The 15,576-nt window shown below is 45.9% G+C and overlaps 1 protein-coding gene across 1 annotated transcript; it reads right to left on the reverse strand.

Moving 5' to 3' along the window:
• Positions 1-7,392: 7,392 nt before the first annotated feature.
• LOC123404019 lies at positions 7,393-10,646 on the reverse strand. Its single transcript, XM_045097927.1, has 2 exons — positions 9,385-10,646; positions 7,393-7,964 (listed from the first exon to the last, which is right to left on the reverse strand). Exons 1-2 carry the CDS (start codon positions 10,583-10,585, stop codon positions 7,732-7,734), a joined length of 1,434 nt encoding a protein of 477 aa, XP_044953862.1. The 5' UTR covers positions 10,586-10,646; the 3' UTR covers positions 7,393-7,731.
• Positions 10,647-15,576: the final 4,930 nt, after the last annotated feature.

Raw genomic sequence — 15,576 nt, forward strand, 5'->3', positions numbered from 1 at the left:
GTGATGCAGGTCAAAATAGTTATTTATAGCAGGTCAGTGAATGGGCATAGTGTATGCCCCGGACATTATTCCTTCACCAAACATCACATGCCAGATGCTGCGGCCATTCATTTCTACCGTGCCTGTTCTCCTTTGCTTGTCGAGAAAAGGGAAATGGCCTGTCATGAAATTGCAGTGAGTTAAGCAGATCGTTTAATTTTGGGCCTGGAAAATTTGCTAAGATTATTTTCTTGACCATATCTAAAGCCAATCAAACCTAACCCCTTAACCGTAGAAACTGGATTGATCTGAGCATTCACCCCATTCGAAGGGCTTAGATTGGCAACGCGGTAGTTCTCAAATGTAGCAATCCACTCAGTAAAACAAACATTCAAAAGAAATTGTAGATAAGTCCCCTTTTCAAGAAGATGGATACTTTATATTAAATGATGACTCACTGAAGAAACACTCTGTTAATTAAAACAAAACTATAAATATATCTCATAAATAAGATAATGACATATGAGTATTAAAGAAAAGATGCACAAAATAAGGGAATGTTTTCTTGTACAAAAGAAGGGAATGTGAGAGAAATGGGAAAATGGAAAATCTAGAAGAAATAAATTCGTAAGTATTCTAACAAAACTGGGGATTTAAGAAAAGCTCACAAATAATTATCCAACCCTCGTGATGTCCACTCTTCTTTTTCTGCATTTCCTGTTCGTAACATTTTTCTAACAAGTTATCTTCAAAGCTTTATTGTGTTCACAACGCTCACGGTCTATAAGTATCTCACTCATTTTTGTTTTTTCAATGTTTTTTCTTACATTTTCAAAAGTTAATTTATTATTGAACTATCATGTACCCCAACTAGCACATCATCTATTTAGGGGCTAAATTTGTCCGAATTAGAAATTTGAGAATCAAGGAGATATGATTTTTAGCATTTAGATCCCAAATTAAAAGAGGCAAATTTTTTGATTAATTTCACAAATAAATATAATACGACTTCAGACTACTATCCAGTAACAAGTTGGACATGTGAAAGTAGCCGACATGGCATTTCACCCCACTTGCCTCGTAACCTAGACGGCAGGGTGACGGCTCCCTATCTAGCCTTCCCACGACTGGCAATTTTGTGACAACCCTCCCCCTTCTCTTTTTTCTGGTGGTAGGGTTATGATTAATTTTAATGTTTGATCTCCATTCATTGGTGGTGAAACAGATTGTATCATCATCGGTGTGGAATAAGTCCTCCCCACCCCGTCCTCGTTCCAACGATGCTTCATGGTGTTGTTGGACGTGTGTGCAGGGTCGAGCGTCCATCAATGGATGCTCCGCGGGCCGGGGTGTTAGTTTCACTATCAAAACACGGTCATTCGATGGGTCAGTGCTTTCGGCAACACACTTATTGAAAAACATTGTTGTTTGCAAACTGTTTTTCCATGCAGTTGTGGTGGTTTTTAAGAATTTACTTGACTTGAATGCATTACCAGTTGTCTCACATGTTTTTTATCTTAATGAACATCATATCTCCTAGCTATAAATGCCAGATGGATAATTCCATTCATTGGGCTTGGATTGTACTGTCCCATAGGCAGATCATAAATACCACAAGATTTCATCTGTATTAGCCCAATGATCCAACCAAGAGGCAACCATTAGTCCATACTCTACATCATACTCTACCAGCAGATCCCATACCTAGCCATTGCCATCTCCTTAGTTTTGTTCTAGCTCATGGAGTAGATTAGTAACTCTCCTTAATTTTGTTGAACCTTACTAATTCCATACAACAAGATCACAAAATCACCGTGACATCAAAATTAATCTACTGAGTGTACAAAAATTAATCGTTCGTTACTGCTCTTGCTAGCTTATCTAACAGATGCATCGATCATTGTCAGACCTAGCCACACTAGATACACTCCATGTATATGCTAGATGACCATATTATAGACAAACAGACCCACAAGTTACGACTACCCGCCGATCAACCTATATATGGTCAACTGTCCACTCGCAGCACAATATCCATCAACACCATCTGCAGTTCTGGATACACTCTTCTGATTTATCAGTTCTCTCATCAGGAGGGCTATCTATGGGCTCTTCACCTTGTTCCTAATCCTGAGTACCTTCCCAATATATGCATACTCAAATCATAGATATTCATGACCTTGCAAGTAAACAATCCTTAGGTTATACCATTAGGAAATACTTGGTAAATTGCTTACGAAGAAAGCAAAATACATGGTACTACAATAGCAAAAAAACTTATTAAGCTCAACATGGTACTTCCCGATTGAATGTCTTAGCCCGTGCTCGTAGCCCAGTGAGTGTGAGATTATCTTCTCCTGGTGCCACTGGATGGAACTCCCACCTTTGTTTCTTCAAATACGAGTTTTACAGTGGTTGGCATTTTTTTTCATCCGTTCGTTGAGGCAGATCTAACGGTGATAAAATAGTTAGTACTTGGTAAGGTCGGTACTGAAGTTTGTGCAGGCCCTTCACTTAAGTCAAGGGTAAATTAGTCCATATACCCTTCTCGGAATAAAATTATTAAATTTAATCAGTGAGGCTATGAGGGCGTGGGGGTTGGGGGTGGGGGTGGTTGGGGGCTGGCGAACAAGAAGACGATGAATCTTGCCGGGCACGAGAAGGAGGACGAGGACTTGGATCCGGCAAAAACATTGACCTGGATCGAGTAGACGTGGATCTGGTCGTGGTGATCGGTTGGAAAAAAAGATATTTTTCCTGGACCATTATGCCCTTTTTCAGAATAAAACTACTCCCTCCATTTTTGTATACAAGGGCACAAACTCATATAATAGGTACCAATGTAAAATTTAATGTGTGCTTTGCAAGACAACTTTTATTTTCATTTACTGGGATCATTAATACGTAACACGCAAGCAAAGAAATTGAGTGCAGGGGTAACTGGTTGTCATTATGGATGCATGCATGCATGCAGGTATTAAATAGGTTGCTAGTACTACCTCCGTCACGGTTTAGAAGGCACGGTTAGATTTACGTGCATTTCCAGAATAGACAAGGTTTAAGGCGCATTGCATTTACTCCTAGCAGCTAATTAGTACTCCGTTGTACTTCTTCTATATGCATGTGTAGTGTGAATGCTATTTTTCAACTCATTTTACAGCCAATCAATAACCACCTAGGTACTAGAGAATTTTCATCCGCGCCTTCTAAACCGTGACGGAGGGAGTACAAAGAAAATATCATTAATTTTGCCTTGATTTCTGTGGGTGACCTTGTATAGATGCAAAAATGTATGTTTCATAATGACCTTGTATAAAGTAAATGGAGGGAGTATTAAACTTAATCAGTTTAAATCCCCCAACAGATTGGACGGCTAATATAATTTCAAGGGGTAAGTACTGGGTACTCGGAGTACTATGCCAATCACCGTAAAGCAGCTCCCAAATAGTATAAATCCGACCAGATGTGTCATGTCCACGAACAAGCATCTCATACCTGCCTTCTCCTGCCTCCACCATAGTTTATATCAAGACTAGATGTTGTGATTTGCTTGTCACCGACCATTTTGGTGCCATTAGCACTTATGACTTGGACCTTAGATACAACAGAGGTTTCATTATGTAATAGTTCCACTAAGGCAAAACTTATAAAATTATCAGAACTTCCATAATTGACTAATATTAAGATTTATTGTTGTCCTACAAATTCGGTCTTTTTACCAGATGAGAGACTTACAGCTTGTTCCTGGTCAGCATCAATTTCCTCAGAAGAATTGTTAGATTGTTCCACACTTATTAGATTATTATCAGGTGATGCGGTACATAATTCTTCAATTATTGCGATAGAGACTTGAGTTGGACATTTGTGACCTGATGCAAATTTATACTTAAAACAGTCCCCTCTCAATCTTCTTTGATTCTTTAGGTCAACCCATTTTGCAAAATTAGTGCCTTCAACAGCCGTTCCCACTGAGGTGGGAGGAGTCTGCAGTTCATCTGGGTGCAGTCCTAGCTTGCCAAATCTGCGTGATTGTGCCATTTCTTAGGCACATAAGTGTTGGATTTGAACCAGCCAACTTAGCTTCTTGCAACAGCGGAAAGGATACGGCTGCATCAACTGTTATGGGCTGGTGGAGAACAATAGCAGCATGAATGTTCTCACGCAGGCCCTTCAGAAATTTAGCAACAAAAAAATTCTCATCTAGGTACGGTTGTGTGTCAAGAGCTCATGCATCAAGAATTCCAATTCTTGGTAATAGCTATTCACATCACCATATTGTCTTATGTCTAATGTTTTTGTCATACTTGTGAAGTACTGATCCTGGCCTAATTTCTGACAAATTGCCACACAGAGTGACACCCAACTCAGAACTCCATGTTGCACCTCATAAGTTTGCAACCGTAATGTTGCAGTCCCAGTAAAATGCAGAGTGCCATAATCAATCATATAGTCCACATGACTGTTAAACATGTGAGAATACTTCTCTTCTTTTTCTTTCCAGATAGGATTAGTGTCATTGAATTCAAGAAAATTGTTTTAGACAAATTTACATGGTGATAATCCTCTCTCGGTGAGCTTTCCTAGCGCAACCCTGAACCTCCATCCTGACAAACAAAGTGATCCATAGGAATTACATCAGACATTCCTCGCCACTCACCCTGTGCATTATTACTAGGAGTGTAGGAATGTGGTCCTGGTGAAAAATACACCAACGCCGTCCACCTAGCACCCAATCCTTCCACACGAGATTCCAAATGATTAACCACTCGAACCATACATTCCTGTGATTTGAGGAGGACATCTCCTGTCGCCATCAGTTCCTGACAAGCTGAAGTGTTATGTGTTGTTGGAATTATGTGTCCTGCAACTATATTCAAACATTGATATAGGAATACTAATATTCGGAATACCTCATTATGGAATTACACATGTATTTATGCATGGAATTGTTTTACATGATTGTCATGGAGTTATCACTTGTTGGAACGTACTTAAGTTATATGCTTAAGGAAGTTGGTCGATTATCACTTAATACAATATACTATTTATATTGGAAAGACGGCCCGGATACATTGATGATTGGAAGGAGCTAGATCGTATAATTAGATTAGATCCCTAATATTGATCTACATATTTAGAGGAATTTACTCTCTATTATGGCGTGTTGCTCACAAACGTGTGCTCCGGGGACATAATGGGTAGAATCCGTTAACAGATAAATATGATCGTGGTTGGCAATTTGATCTGGACTCTATTCCGGAAAACTAGTTAAAAAGACTAGGAATCTTATCTGTATAAGAGGTGGACTCTTTGGAAAGACACTATAAGAAGGTCCCTACCCCCTACCCTCAGATATGTGAATTGTGAGCGGCACCACGGATAAGCGCAGAGGAATAGGGGTAGACCGAAACCCTAAATATCTAACATGCATGTAGTGTTGTCTCGGCTGCATCCGTCAGGCCATTGAGAACAAGCTCAACAGTGGGAGATCCATATCAACTACTATAACTTGAGTAGCCCTCTGTTGGCCCTCAACCGCCGTCATCCTCGCCGTGAGAGTGGAATGCAGATTTTTTTTGAGCACCTGCATCCGGGCCCTTCTATCATGTCTCTCCAATGCCGCTTTAAGATTTATGCGACACAACTAACTTTTTACATGGAATTTCTTTTTTCTTTCTCTCATATAGAGCATGTCTTGAAGTTCAAACATTTACAATGCGACAAAACTTTGTAACATTGGCCATAAAAACAATTTACTACTCCCTCCGTTCCTTAATATAAGTCTTTTTAGACATTTCACTAGAGGGCTACATAAGAAGCAAAATGAATGAATCTATACTTTAAAGTATGTCTATATACATCCGTATGTAGTTCTTTTAGTGAAACCTCTTAAAAGACTTATATTTAGGAACGGAGGGAGTAGAATCTAGGATAAATCTAAAAGTTTTTTTGGTTCGACATAAATACTAAAAACAAGATTTTTAATCAAATAAAAACTTATGTTGTATATTTATGTTGGACCAGAAAATCTAAAAGTTATATCATAGATTATAGTTAGAAAGCTTTGCTGTTCTACAAAGATTTGAGCTTCAAGACATGTTCTATAGGAGAGAACCAAAAGAGAGAAACGTATTTGCCCGAATCGTGATGCGGGGAATGGATGGCCAGGATAGAAGGGCACGGGTGCAGGTGCTCCAAAACATGTTTTCGCGTGAGAGTGGGAGATCCACACGCCGTCCTAGACTCTCTGATCTACCGCCGCCGGGATCAGCAAGTACTTGGGAGATGCCGTTCTTCTGCAACTGATCCACATGCCACCAATTGCGTCAATTAAAACACACGAGACATGGATTTTACCTCTGCTGCAAGGAAACAGCAGAAACCTTCCCGTGTTGTCAAATCCGCAGGCAAAGAAATCGTCCACCAGCACAGCTTGACGAGAGGGCAAGGAACCTCCACACGTCGCGCGACTAAGCGAGAGAACACAAGGATTTTACGAGAGAACCAACCTGAATCGCACCACCATTGCCACCAAACTCGAAACAGAACCTCTGGCTATTTTTTGGGCTTTCCGGAGTGTATAGGATAAGATCTGAGGATCAGAAGGCTCTAGATAACAATTGTAATGAATCCTAAACTAAAGGTAGTGCACCAAATAGGATTTGGGGATCAATTATGCTTGGATTCAATGGAATTCAAGATTACAGTATTTGGGAGGAGAGGAAGAACCCAGGAAGAAAGGGAAAGTATTCTAAGTCATCTTAGACACCCCTGTCGCCTACCTCCTTCGTATCTTCTGCTCACTGTTCTTGTTGCGCCAGAAGCTGTACAATGGAATGGGCCTCAAACTACGAATTGGAGTGGGCTACCAGCGTGACAAGATTCTTGCAGCGAGTAGCGTGATATTGTAATATTGCGCCTGCCAACTTGCCTACCGATGCCAAACGTACACACACTAGGTATGTGAGTGGTAATCCCAATGGCACGAATGGCTGAGCATATGCTCCCTTTGCGTCAATTCCCCATGCATCGTATTCCCATAGATCACCATATATGTAACAATCTAGTGCCAGTAAATGTTTGGTAAATGTTTGGCATGATCACCCTCCCGATCATGCCTATGGTCTATCTTCAGTCACATTAAAGCTACTAGTCTCAGGGGAACCATGGGTCCATAAGCTACTTGCATATATAGGAGCATGGCCCAACCACTGGATGCTCCTAGACTTTGATGTATTATCGGCCATCTGATGCTTTTTTTTTTATCTTGCACAAATCATGTCTCCAGTGTCAGAGTATAAATACCAAGCAAAGGCAACCATTAGTCGACACTCTACATCATACTCTACCAGCAGATCACATACCTTGCTATCGTCGTCTCCTTAATTTTGTTGTAGCTCACGGAGTAGATCAGTACATATCAAGGAATAGGGGTAGACCGTGTCTGTATATTCATTACACCCTTAATTTTGTTTTACCTGACTACTTCCTCCATATCTAAATACTTGTTATTGAGGAACACTAATACAAGTATTCCGGAGTAGTTCCATACAGCAAGATCACAAAATCATTCTAACTCTGATTGTACAGAAACTAAATGTTTGTTACTGCTCTTGCTACCTTATCTGACAAACGCACCAATCACTTTCAGATCAAGCCACAGCAGAGAAGCTCCATGTCAATGCTAGATTGCCATCTTACAGAGAAACAGGGCAACAAGTTACAACTACCTTATTGCTGACCAACCTGTGGTCAAGTTTCCACTGACATTCCCCGCAAAAAAAAAAGACTTCCCACTAGCAGTCCCCACAAAAATATCTTGCCACTGGCAGCACAACCTCGATCATCACCATCTGCAATCCTTGATAAACTAGCCTGATCTCCAACATCATTATCGGTTCTCTCATCGTGAGGGCCATCTATCAGCTCTTCAGCTAGTAGTGTCCTCGCACCCTGTTCCAGCATCTCCTCACCTTCCCGAGCACCTGCCCAAAATATGCATTACAGAGATTGTATACAATCAGGAGCTTGCTAGCAAAATAATCGCATAGGCCATATACCATTGGGCAACACATGGTAAATTGCTGACGAAAAAAGCACGGGAAGGAGCACAAAGTACTAGGGACTAAAAGAAACCACATGCAATACATGGAGATTGGAGAATCAACCTTTAGGATTCTAGCCATACTCCCATAGGTATAATATACTGAATTTCAATGTGATAGCATTGGTAGGAAATTAGGTACCCCTTCGCAGGTTCATCATGTAGCGAAGGCGATTACTACTCCCCCCGATCCATCATATTAATTATCACAACTTTAGTATAAAGTTGTACTAAATCTGCCATGATTAATTTAGGTCGGAGGGAGTACGTTTCATGAGTTTTGCTCAGAGTGAGTCGGTTGACTTGGCTACAAAGTAAGGGTTCATTGAGGGCGGCTATTCTGCACCCAGGATCATCTACACCTGCATATGAACAATTCAAAAAAATCTGAATTTTTTAAGCATCCAAGATGCTCATGTGGGCAAGGTGCGTCCAAGATTTCAAGGTGTTTGGGCATCTGAAGAGCTCATGCTAAAGAAAGCAAATTTCAGGTGTCCCAGAAAAAATGAAAAGAACACTATCCGGAGTCTATTTTTTTGGCACAAGCTCCTCAAATGTCCAAACAATCTGAGATTTTGCTAGCACCTTGTGTAAATGAGCATCTTGGATTCGTAAATTTCAGATGATTTCAATTTTTTACCTTTTTAAAAATTTATTGTTCACCATGTGTCGATGAGCCTGGGCACCGTTTTGAATTATCGGGGCACATTTCCTAACAACACTCTTGTTATCCAAATAAGCATGTAAATAGTATTTACCATTAAAGCACACTGGTAGTAAGGAAAACTATAATTATGGTTATTCACAATTTTTTGGTTACAACCCTTGTTAGGACCTGTGGATTTCCTTCATGTGTTATTGCTCCTTTTTTTACTTTTCTCATATTTGGCTTCTGTATGGTACTGATATAACTATACATGAGTATATTCCCTGATACAAGATCAAGTCCTTCGTTCTATAAAGAGTACAATATATTAGCTTCTGCCTTGACTTTTGCCCATATCATACACGAAGATGCATTGACTGTAGCAATGCCTCGGGTCTTTCTTTATTCGAGTCATAACCACTATCAGAAATAAACAGCTTGTCTGATTTCCTTAAAATGTCAAGTAGAGAGACAAACAAATAAACCATTGTTTAGATGTTCCTGAGCCCGACTAACTTTGTCACAAGCACATAGTATTAATTATGTAACAACTACCATGCCGTATAACAAGAATTACCAAACACAATAATGAAAAGCTAGCATCAGACAAGCTGCCCAATAACTATGGTTGACTAGGACAGACAAGAACGCTTACCACTTGACACGGTCGGTGACGATAACAATGATGGTGGGAAGTTACTATATGCGTGGCCATACTTACGACCACATATTCTCTCAAGCTGGAATGTTTTGATGTCCAACGTGAAACAGTTTGGACTGAGCGGAGAGACTTCCCTCCTAAGCAGGAGCAAGTACCTCCCCACTGAACCTGCTAACGCGTAGGAAAAACCAGGTGAGAGCGTGATTGTCTTCACCTTCTGCCACTGGATGGAACTCCCAGCACTGTTTTGCATCATCATGGTATAATGCAAGCTGATGTAAGGTGGTCTTGATTCAAGTACAAACATCCCAGGCCTGCCTTCCCCTGTCTCCACCATGGCTATATGAGTATCCAAGCTTCTACAGCTTTTGGCTTCAGGTGGAGGTTCAGCAATGGAGAACTCCATCCTTGATGTGTCGAACACCAGCAGTTTCATTTCATCTCTGCCAAAAAAGGTTGGAATGGTCACCCAGTAGAAGCAGCCATGGGCGTATCTGCGAAAGTAGAGCGGAATAATATCTGTCGACGTTAGCAAGTCAGAAAACAGATCACCCCATGGCTGTGATGGACCAGCTCGCCATTGTCCCGTGCTGGATGAGAAGACAAAGCCGAATAGCTTGGCTTCTCCCTGCACCATCAACATCACTCTGAACGAAGCCTCCTCCTCCTCGTCGTCGTCGTCGTCGCGGTCGGAGGGAATCAAAAAGGCCTCACTTTTCCCAACAGCCGTAGCTGCTAGGTGTTGAGGGAATGGGGGGAGCACAAGGTACCGCCGGTGCAAGGGGTCGCACACCGCGGTCTCCCAGATGGTTGGGTTTCTCCGGGTCCAGTCGGTGTGGTCGTGGCTGCGGGGTCTGTCGAGGAGGACGCGGCCGTCGCGGATGTCCCGCACGATCCAATCGCGGGCGCGGGCGGGGGCGGGGAGGAAGGAGAAGGAGAAGTCGCCGGCGAGCGAAACGGCGTTGGCTGCCGATGCGGAGGAATGTGGCGGTTCGGCGGGGCGGAAGGCTCCGTTAGACAGGAAGCCGAGGAGGGGCGGGGCGTGGAGCCTGCGGTAGCGCCGGAGGAAGGAGCGGTCGGCGACGGTGCGGCGGAAGGAGACGCAGGCGGCAGAGGCGCGCACGAGATCGGCTGCGTCGGGGACGCGGAGAAGGATATCCACCACGAGCTCGCCTGGGATCGGCAGCGAATCCATTGGGAGCAACGCGGAGCTTGACGCCGGCGGCGGCGTGTGAGCGAGCAACGCTGGCGTGTGGTCTTCCTAGATCGCCTGCCTAAATGGGCCGTGCAGCCCACGAGAGAAACAGATTAAATAAAACTAACTCCTTATGAGAACCACAATGTAAACTACTCTCTCCGTTCCTAAATATTTAAGTCTTTTAATAGATTTCATTAGGTGACTACATATGAGACAAAATGAATGAATCTATACTCTAAAGTATGTTTATATACATCCGTATGTAGTCTTCTAGTAGAATGCCTAGAAAGTTTTATATTTAGGAACGAAGGGAGTATATTATAATAAGACTAATATAAAAAAGACTATCCACACCATATGTGAGGGACAAATCCGATCAGACTATCCAGATGATTCGCTGTTATGCCCACCGACACCTACGACCATGCGAATCCGTTGTCACCACCATGTAAACCAAGCACCACCCTTAGACATAACTACATCAAGAGACATGGCAGGGACACCTCTCCTCTCACGCCGCCATAGCAAGCTCACCACACCAGCGCCTCTCCCATACACATCCTCCCAAAGGCAACCTAATGCATCATCGGAGCCGCACCAACGCCCCTCGACGATAGAAGCTTCTCCTCCCAGCACTCCCATCATCGACCGCATCTCCTCAAATCTTCTTCCATCCGCTCCTCTCCACCAGTGATGTCGTTATGCGCTCCCCGCACCGATACCTACAATATGCGCACGTGAAACTCTTTGTCGTGTCCTCCTCGTGCATCGCTTGGAGCCGCCCAAGCACGGCCGCTTTAGAGCACCGCATTCCGGGATCTTCTCCTTGCCGTTGTATTCACTGAGAACATCGTCGGCGCAGCCACCCCACACAAGCTCCTCGATGTTGTCTCTAAGTATGCTGCCCACGCAGACACCCGCACGAGATCCTCCGCCCCGCGGTATCTTAGAACGTCGTAAAAGTGAGGTATCGAATAAGTGAGCGGCGAGTGAAGGGGGGTGAATTATGAGACGTTTGCTTGTGATTCGGTTTGCCCCGAATGCTCACAAAAATTGACGTGGCACGATACCTTACATCAAGATTAAACCTCATCATTTGCAGGGTCGGGTTGGGTTCGGGCCAAGCTTAGCAAAGCCCGAAGAAAAAATCCCGAGCCCGGCCCGAAGTGCATGAACAGTGACATCTTTAATTAAGTAAATCATTTTCTAGTTATTATATTAATTTATTGTGCCTACATTTTAAATAAAAATCTTTATATGTACATTTCGTGTTTTATTCAGCCTTTTGGGCTAGAATTCGGGCAGGGAGAAAGTCAGAGACCAGACGCTTCGTGCTCCGTCCCACCGAACGTGAAACCCTACCAACTGAGTGAGATCAAATTACTAATTTTAATCCCAGTTCACGCCTGTCGGAAGGAAGGACACAACACCTGCTCTCCTCTGCTCCCCGTCGCCGCCACCCTCCTCCCCCTTCATCGTCGTCATCGCCGTCGCCATGGATCTGGCCCTCTGGCTCGTACCCGTCATGCACGCCTGCCTCCCAGCCTCCCCGGTCTCCACCATCGCCTTCCTCTAGACTTCAAGAATGGAACGACACTGGGAGCGCCGTCGCCGCCCAACAGAGTTAGGGCTTTCGCCCCGGAGGCCTAGAGGAAGGGGAAGTGGAGTGGGGCAGTCCATACCGACGCCACTAGGCGTCGCCGTCGGCACGGCCAACCATGCTGACCATGGATTTCGCCAGGACCGCCCCAACCCCACAAGCCACCCCCCCTGTCTAGGTACCGGCGACCACAAGAGGCACCACCCGGCCAGGGGGGCCCACACGCCAATCAGGGGAAGGGAACGCCGCGGATCTTGTGTCGCCGGCCGCCGAAGCAGCAACCAGCCGCCCACCTCCTCCACCAAGATCCCGCCACCCAAGTGACCAGGGACCCCGGATCCGTCGTCCACACCGCTAGAGGCCGTAGATCCGACGAAGCCTCACCAGAGGAGCCGCCACTCCGTTCCAGGACTCCTCACGGCAGGGCAGGGCAACCGAGGGCCCCGCCGCCGCCATCCTTGGCAGCGCCCCGGGCTAACCCGACAGCTGCCTTAGGCGGCGGCGAGGAGGATGGGGGAAGGGGCACCCGGCGGCGGCCTAGGGATGTCGCCTCCCGAGTCGCCCAAGCGGAGCGACGCGCGGGTGGGGGAAAAAGTGTCCAATGGCGTGACACACAGTTTTATTTCTTCTTACTAAAAAATGAATTTGGTGGATCTAGTATAGGAGATTCTTCTTTGAATTTGCATATCTTTTGTGAAATATGTCATATGCAAACATCTCATCGCGTTTCTCCTGGTTCTGTCGAACTTCAATTGTGTCTTTTCACGCTTAGAAAAAAGTTTATTTTCCTTCTAGAAGTTTGTTGTGTATCAGAACATGTTTGTGGATTATGCTACCAACCAAAATCAAATAATTAATTCAAATACTCCAGTGTTAGTTGCGATTACGGTGCAACAAAACAAACAACATCAACAACATGAATCTTGATGCAGTTTAGATGGTTTATTATCATCTGCAGATAGCCAAATACATGCAGGCTGTGGCGCCCATCAGAGAGTATCATTCAGAGTACATCACATGCTGCTTCCACTTTCAGGCGGCTCCAATGCAGCTCTCCCACCGGCCATGCCTCGTGCTGAACGTCCCTCCGCCGAAGCCATGTGCAAACTGCACCACGGCTCTCCTCACGCAGGCGTCCCACACCTTGGCTATCCCCTCGATTGACCTGGGCTCCGGGAGCTGGCCGAGGGCACGTCGGAACTCCACGTCCAGCACGCCAGCTGGAATCCCCTTCCTCCGTTCGCCGTCGTCTTCGAGGAGCACCGGGGAGCTTCGTGGGTAATCTGCTGGGACGAGCAGCTTTGTCGACATCTCCGAAGGGTCGACAACCGCCCTGAGCTCTGGTGTGAGCGACACTGGGATGTAGCAGAGCTCGATCACCACCGCCCCGTCCGCTCCTCTTGTGTCGTCGTCATCGGTGATCCTGATCTCGGTCTCCACCAGCATGCTGTACGCAGCTGTGATCTCGTCCTGCAGGGCGCCGTCGTGCGTTTTTCGCCTCTTGTTGCAGCTTTCCACGCTACTGGGCTCATCAAACCACATGCAGTCGCCGTCGTCAATGCTGCCAGAAGGTGTCCTCATGTGGCGGAAGGCCCGCTTCAAGTTCACTCCCATCTCACGGGCTAGGCTGCGAAGCTCTGCCGGCGACAAAGACCGTTTGGTGTAGCGCTGAGCCGGCCGAGTCTCAGCAGGATTAGCGTTCTGCTTCAGCTGTGGAATCCCTTCATGTGCTGGATGATGCTCTTGCTGTTTTTCCTGGCTACATGTTCCACTTCCACCGGTCAATGGCGCCGTACTGCCGCCGGTCAGATTGGTGGCCACCGGTACTTCAGCTTCACGGCGCACCACGTCGTCCATCGCTTCTTCGCCTGCCATGTGCTGGCTGTTCTCTTGCTGCTGTACCGGTGGACTTGTAGCTGCCGGAACGTTTTCTGAAGACTGGGAAGACAACGTCTCAGCTGCAGGTTGCTCTTGAAGTTTCTGCTGGCAATCTGTTGCACCTGTGATATGTACAACTTGAGGTGACGGCAACTGAAGCCCGACGTTCTTCCCTGCGTTACGTAATTTAATTAGGCTGCACCAACGCACAATGTCATATATGAATGCCTCGTGCTTGTCAAACTGATCCTTCATGGCATCAGGTATGTTGCCTTTCTGGAGTTGTAGGAAGCTCAGCGCATCGCCAATCTTTGCCATGGCATCCACCACTTTCTGATGTTTATCTGCTTGCTCTTTAGGGGCGCATGCTCGTAGTGCTCGCTGAAATTCCACGAGCTCCGAGAAGTGGGCGCGTTTGAGGGATGTGATCCTCTGAAACATGTCTTCCCTCCAATCCACTTCGACTGGATGGTGCCCAAATTGCTGGTTGTTCTGTCCTCCGAAATGCCCAACAATCTGCGAAGCGGCGACATTGGACTGCCGTCTTCCGTGAGCTTGGTAAATCTGCCGTTGGTTGACCCTAAAATCTTCCTGATTCATCCTTGGCGACATCGTGTGCGGCGGCTGTGTACGCATGCCACTCGAGTTATGCCTGGCCATGGATTGAATCTGAACCTGAGCTCCGGCCATTGGGTTGATCCCCATGTTTTGCACTTGATCTGTATTTGTAGGAGGAAGCCAATTTGTTGACGCTGTCCGCGGCACTGCTGCTGCATTGAGAGGCATGTGTGCCTGATGGTTGAAACCCACCGGCTGCTGCATACGCGTGGAGTTGTTGTGCCTGGACAGGGGCTGAGCCTGAATCTGAGCTGCCGCGTTCGGATGACAAGGGCGGAGCTGGGCAACGGGTGCCATTGGGTGTTGTTGTGATGGTTTATGATTGATCTGCATGTTTTGTGCTTGCGCTTGAGGCGGCCTTACAGGGAGACTTGTCGTCGATGGCGATGCTTGGGGCGGCACTGCGGCGGCGGCGGCCGGAACCGGAACTGCATGGAGAGGCCGCATTTGGCCTCGCATGTGTGGCCGATGGGAGGACTCAGAAGCAGCGGGCTGGGCAACCGGTTGCCATTTGTTGTGAATCATCATCATCATCTTGATGCTTATTGTTCTGAGGTAATCCTGCACGTTGTCGGTTTCGCTGAACACCTTGGCCTCGTATTGGGAAGCGACGGCGTGGAGTTGCTCCAGCTGATTCCCTTGGACATGGACTTGGCACAAATTATCCAGTCTGAACCAAGCAACAGCACAGACAGGGAGGAAAACAGTTAGATATATATAAACGGAAATACATATGCATCGGTGAAGAAATCATGAGCAGAGCAATCGGGAGGGAGATGGCATATGGATGAAGAGCAGGAGCAGAGCATGCGTACATCTTCTGGACCACTTTGGCGCGGAGGTTAGGAGGCGCCGCCGCTAGCCATCGCCCGCCATCGTCGCCGGCGGCGGG

The sequence above is a fragment of the Hordeum vulgare genome, chromosome 6H (genome assembly GCF_904849725.1).
Source record: "Hordeum vulgare subsp. vulgare chromosome 6H, MorexV3_pseudomolecules_assembly, whole genome shotgun sequence".
NCBI lineage: Eukaryota > Viridiplantae > Streptophyta > Magnoliopsida > Poales > Poaceae > Hordeum > Hordeum vulgare.

Coding starts and splice junctions, on each gene's coding strand:
- LOC123404019 (XM_045097927.1), bottom strand. CDS start 10,585: ATGGATTCGCTGCCGATCCCAGGCGAGCTCGTGGTGGATATCCTTCTC. Junction 7,965..9,384: donor GTCACCGACCGTGTCAAGTG/GTAAGCGTTCTT, acceptor TATTTTGGGCAG/GTGCTCGGGAAGGTGAGGAG.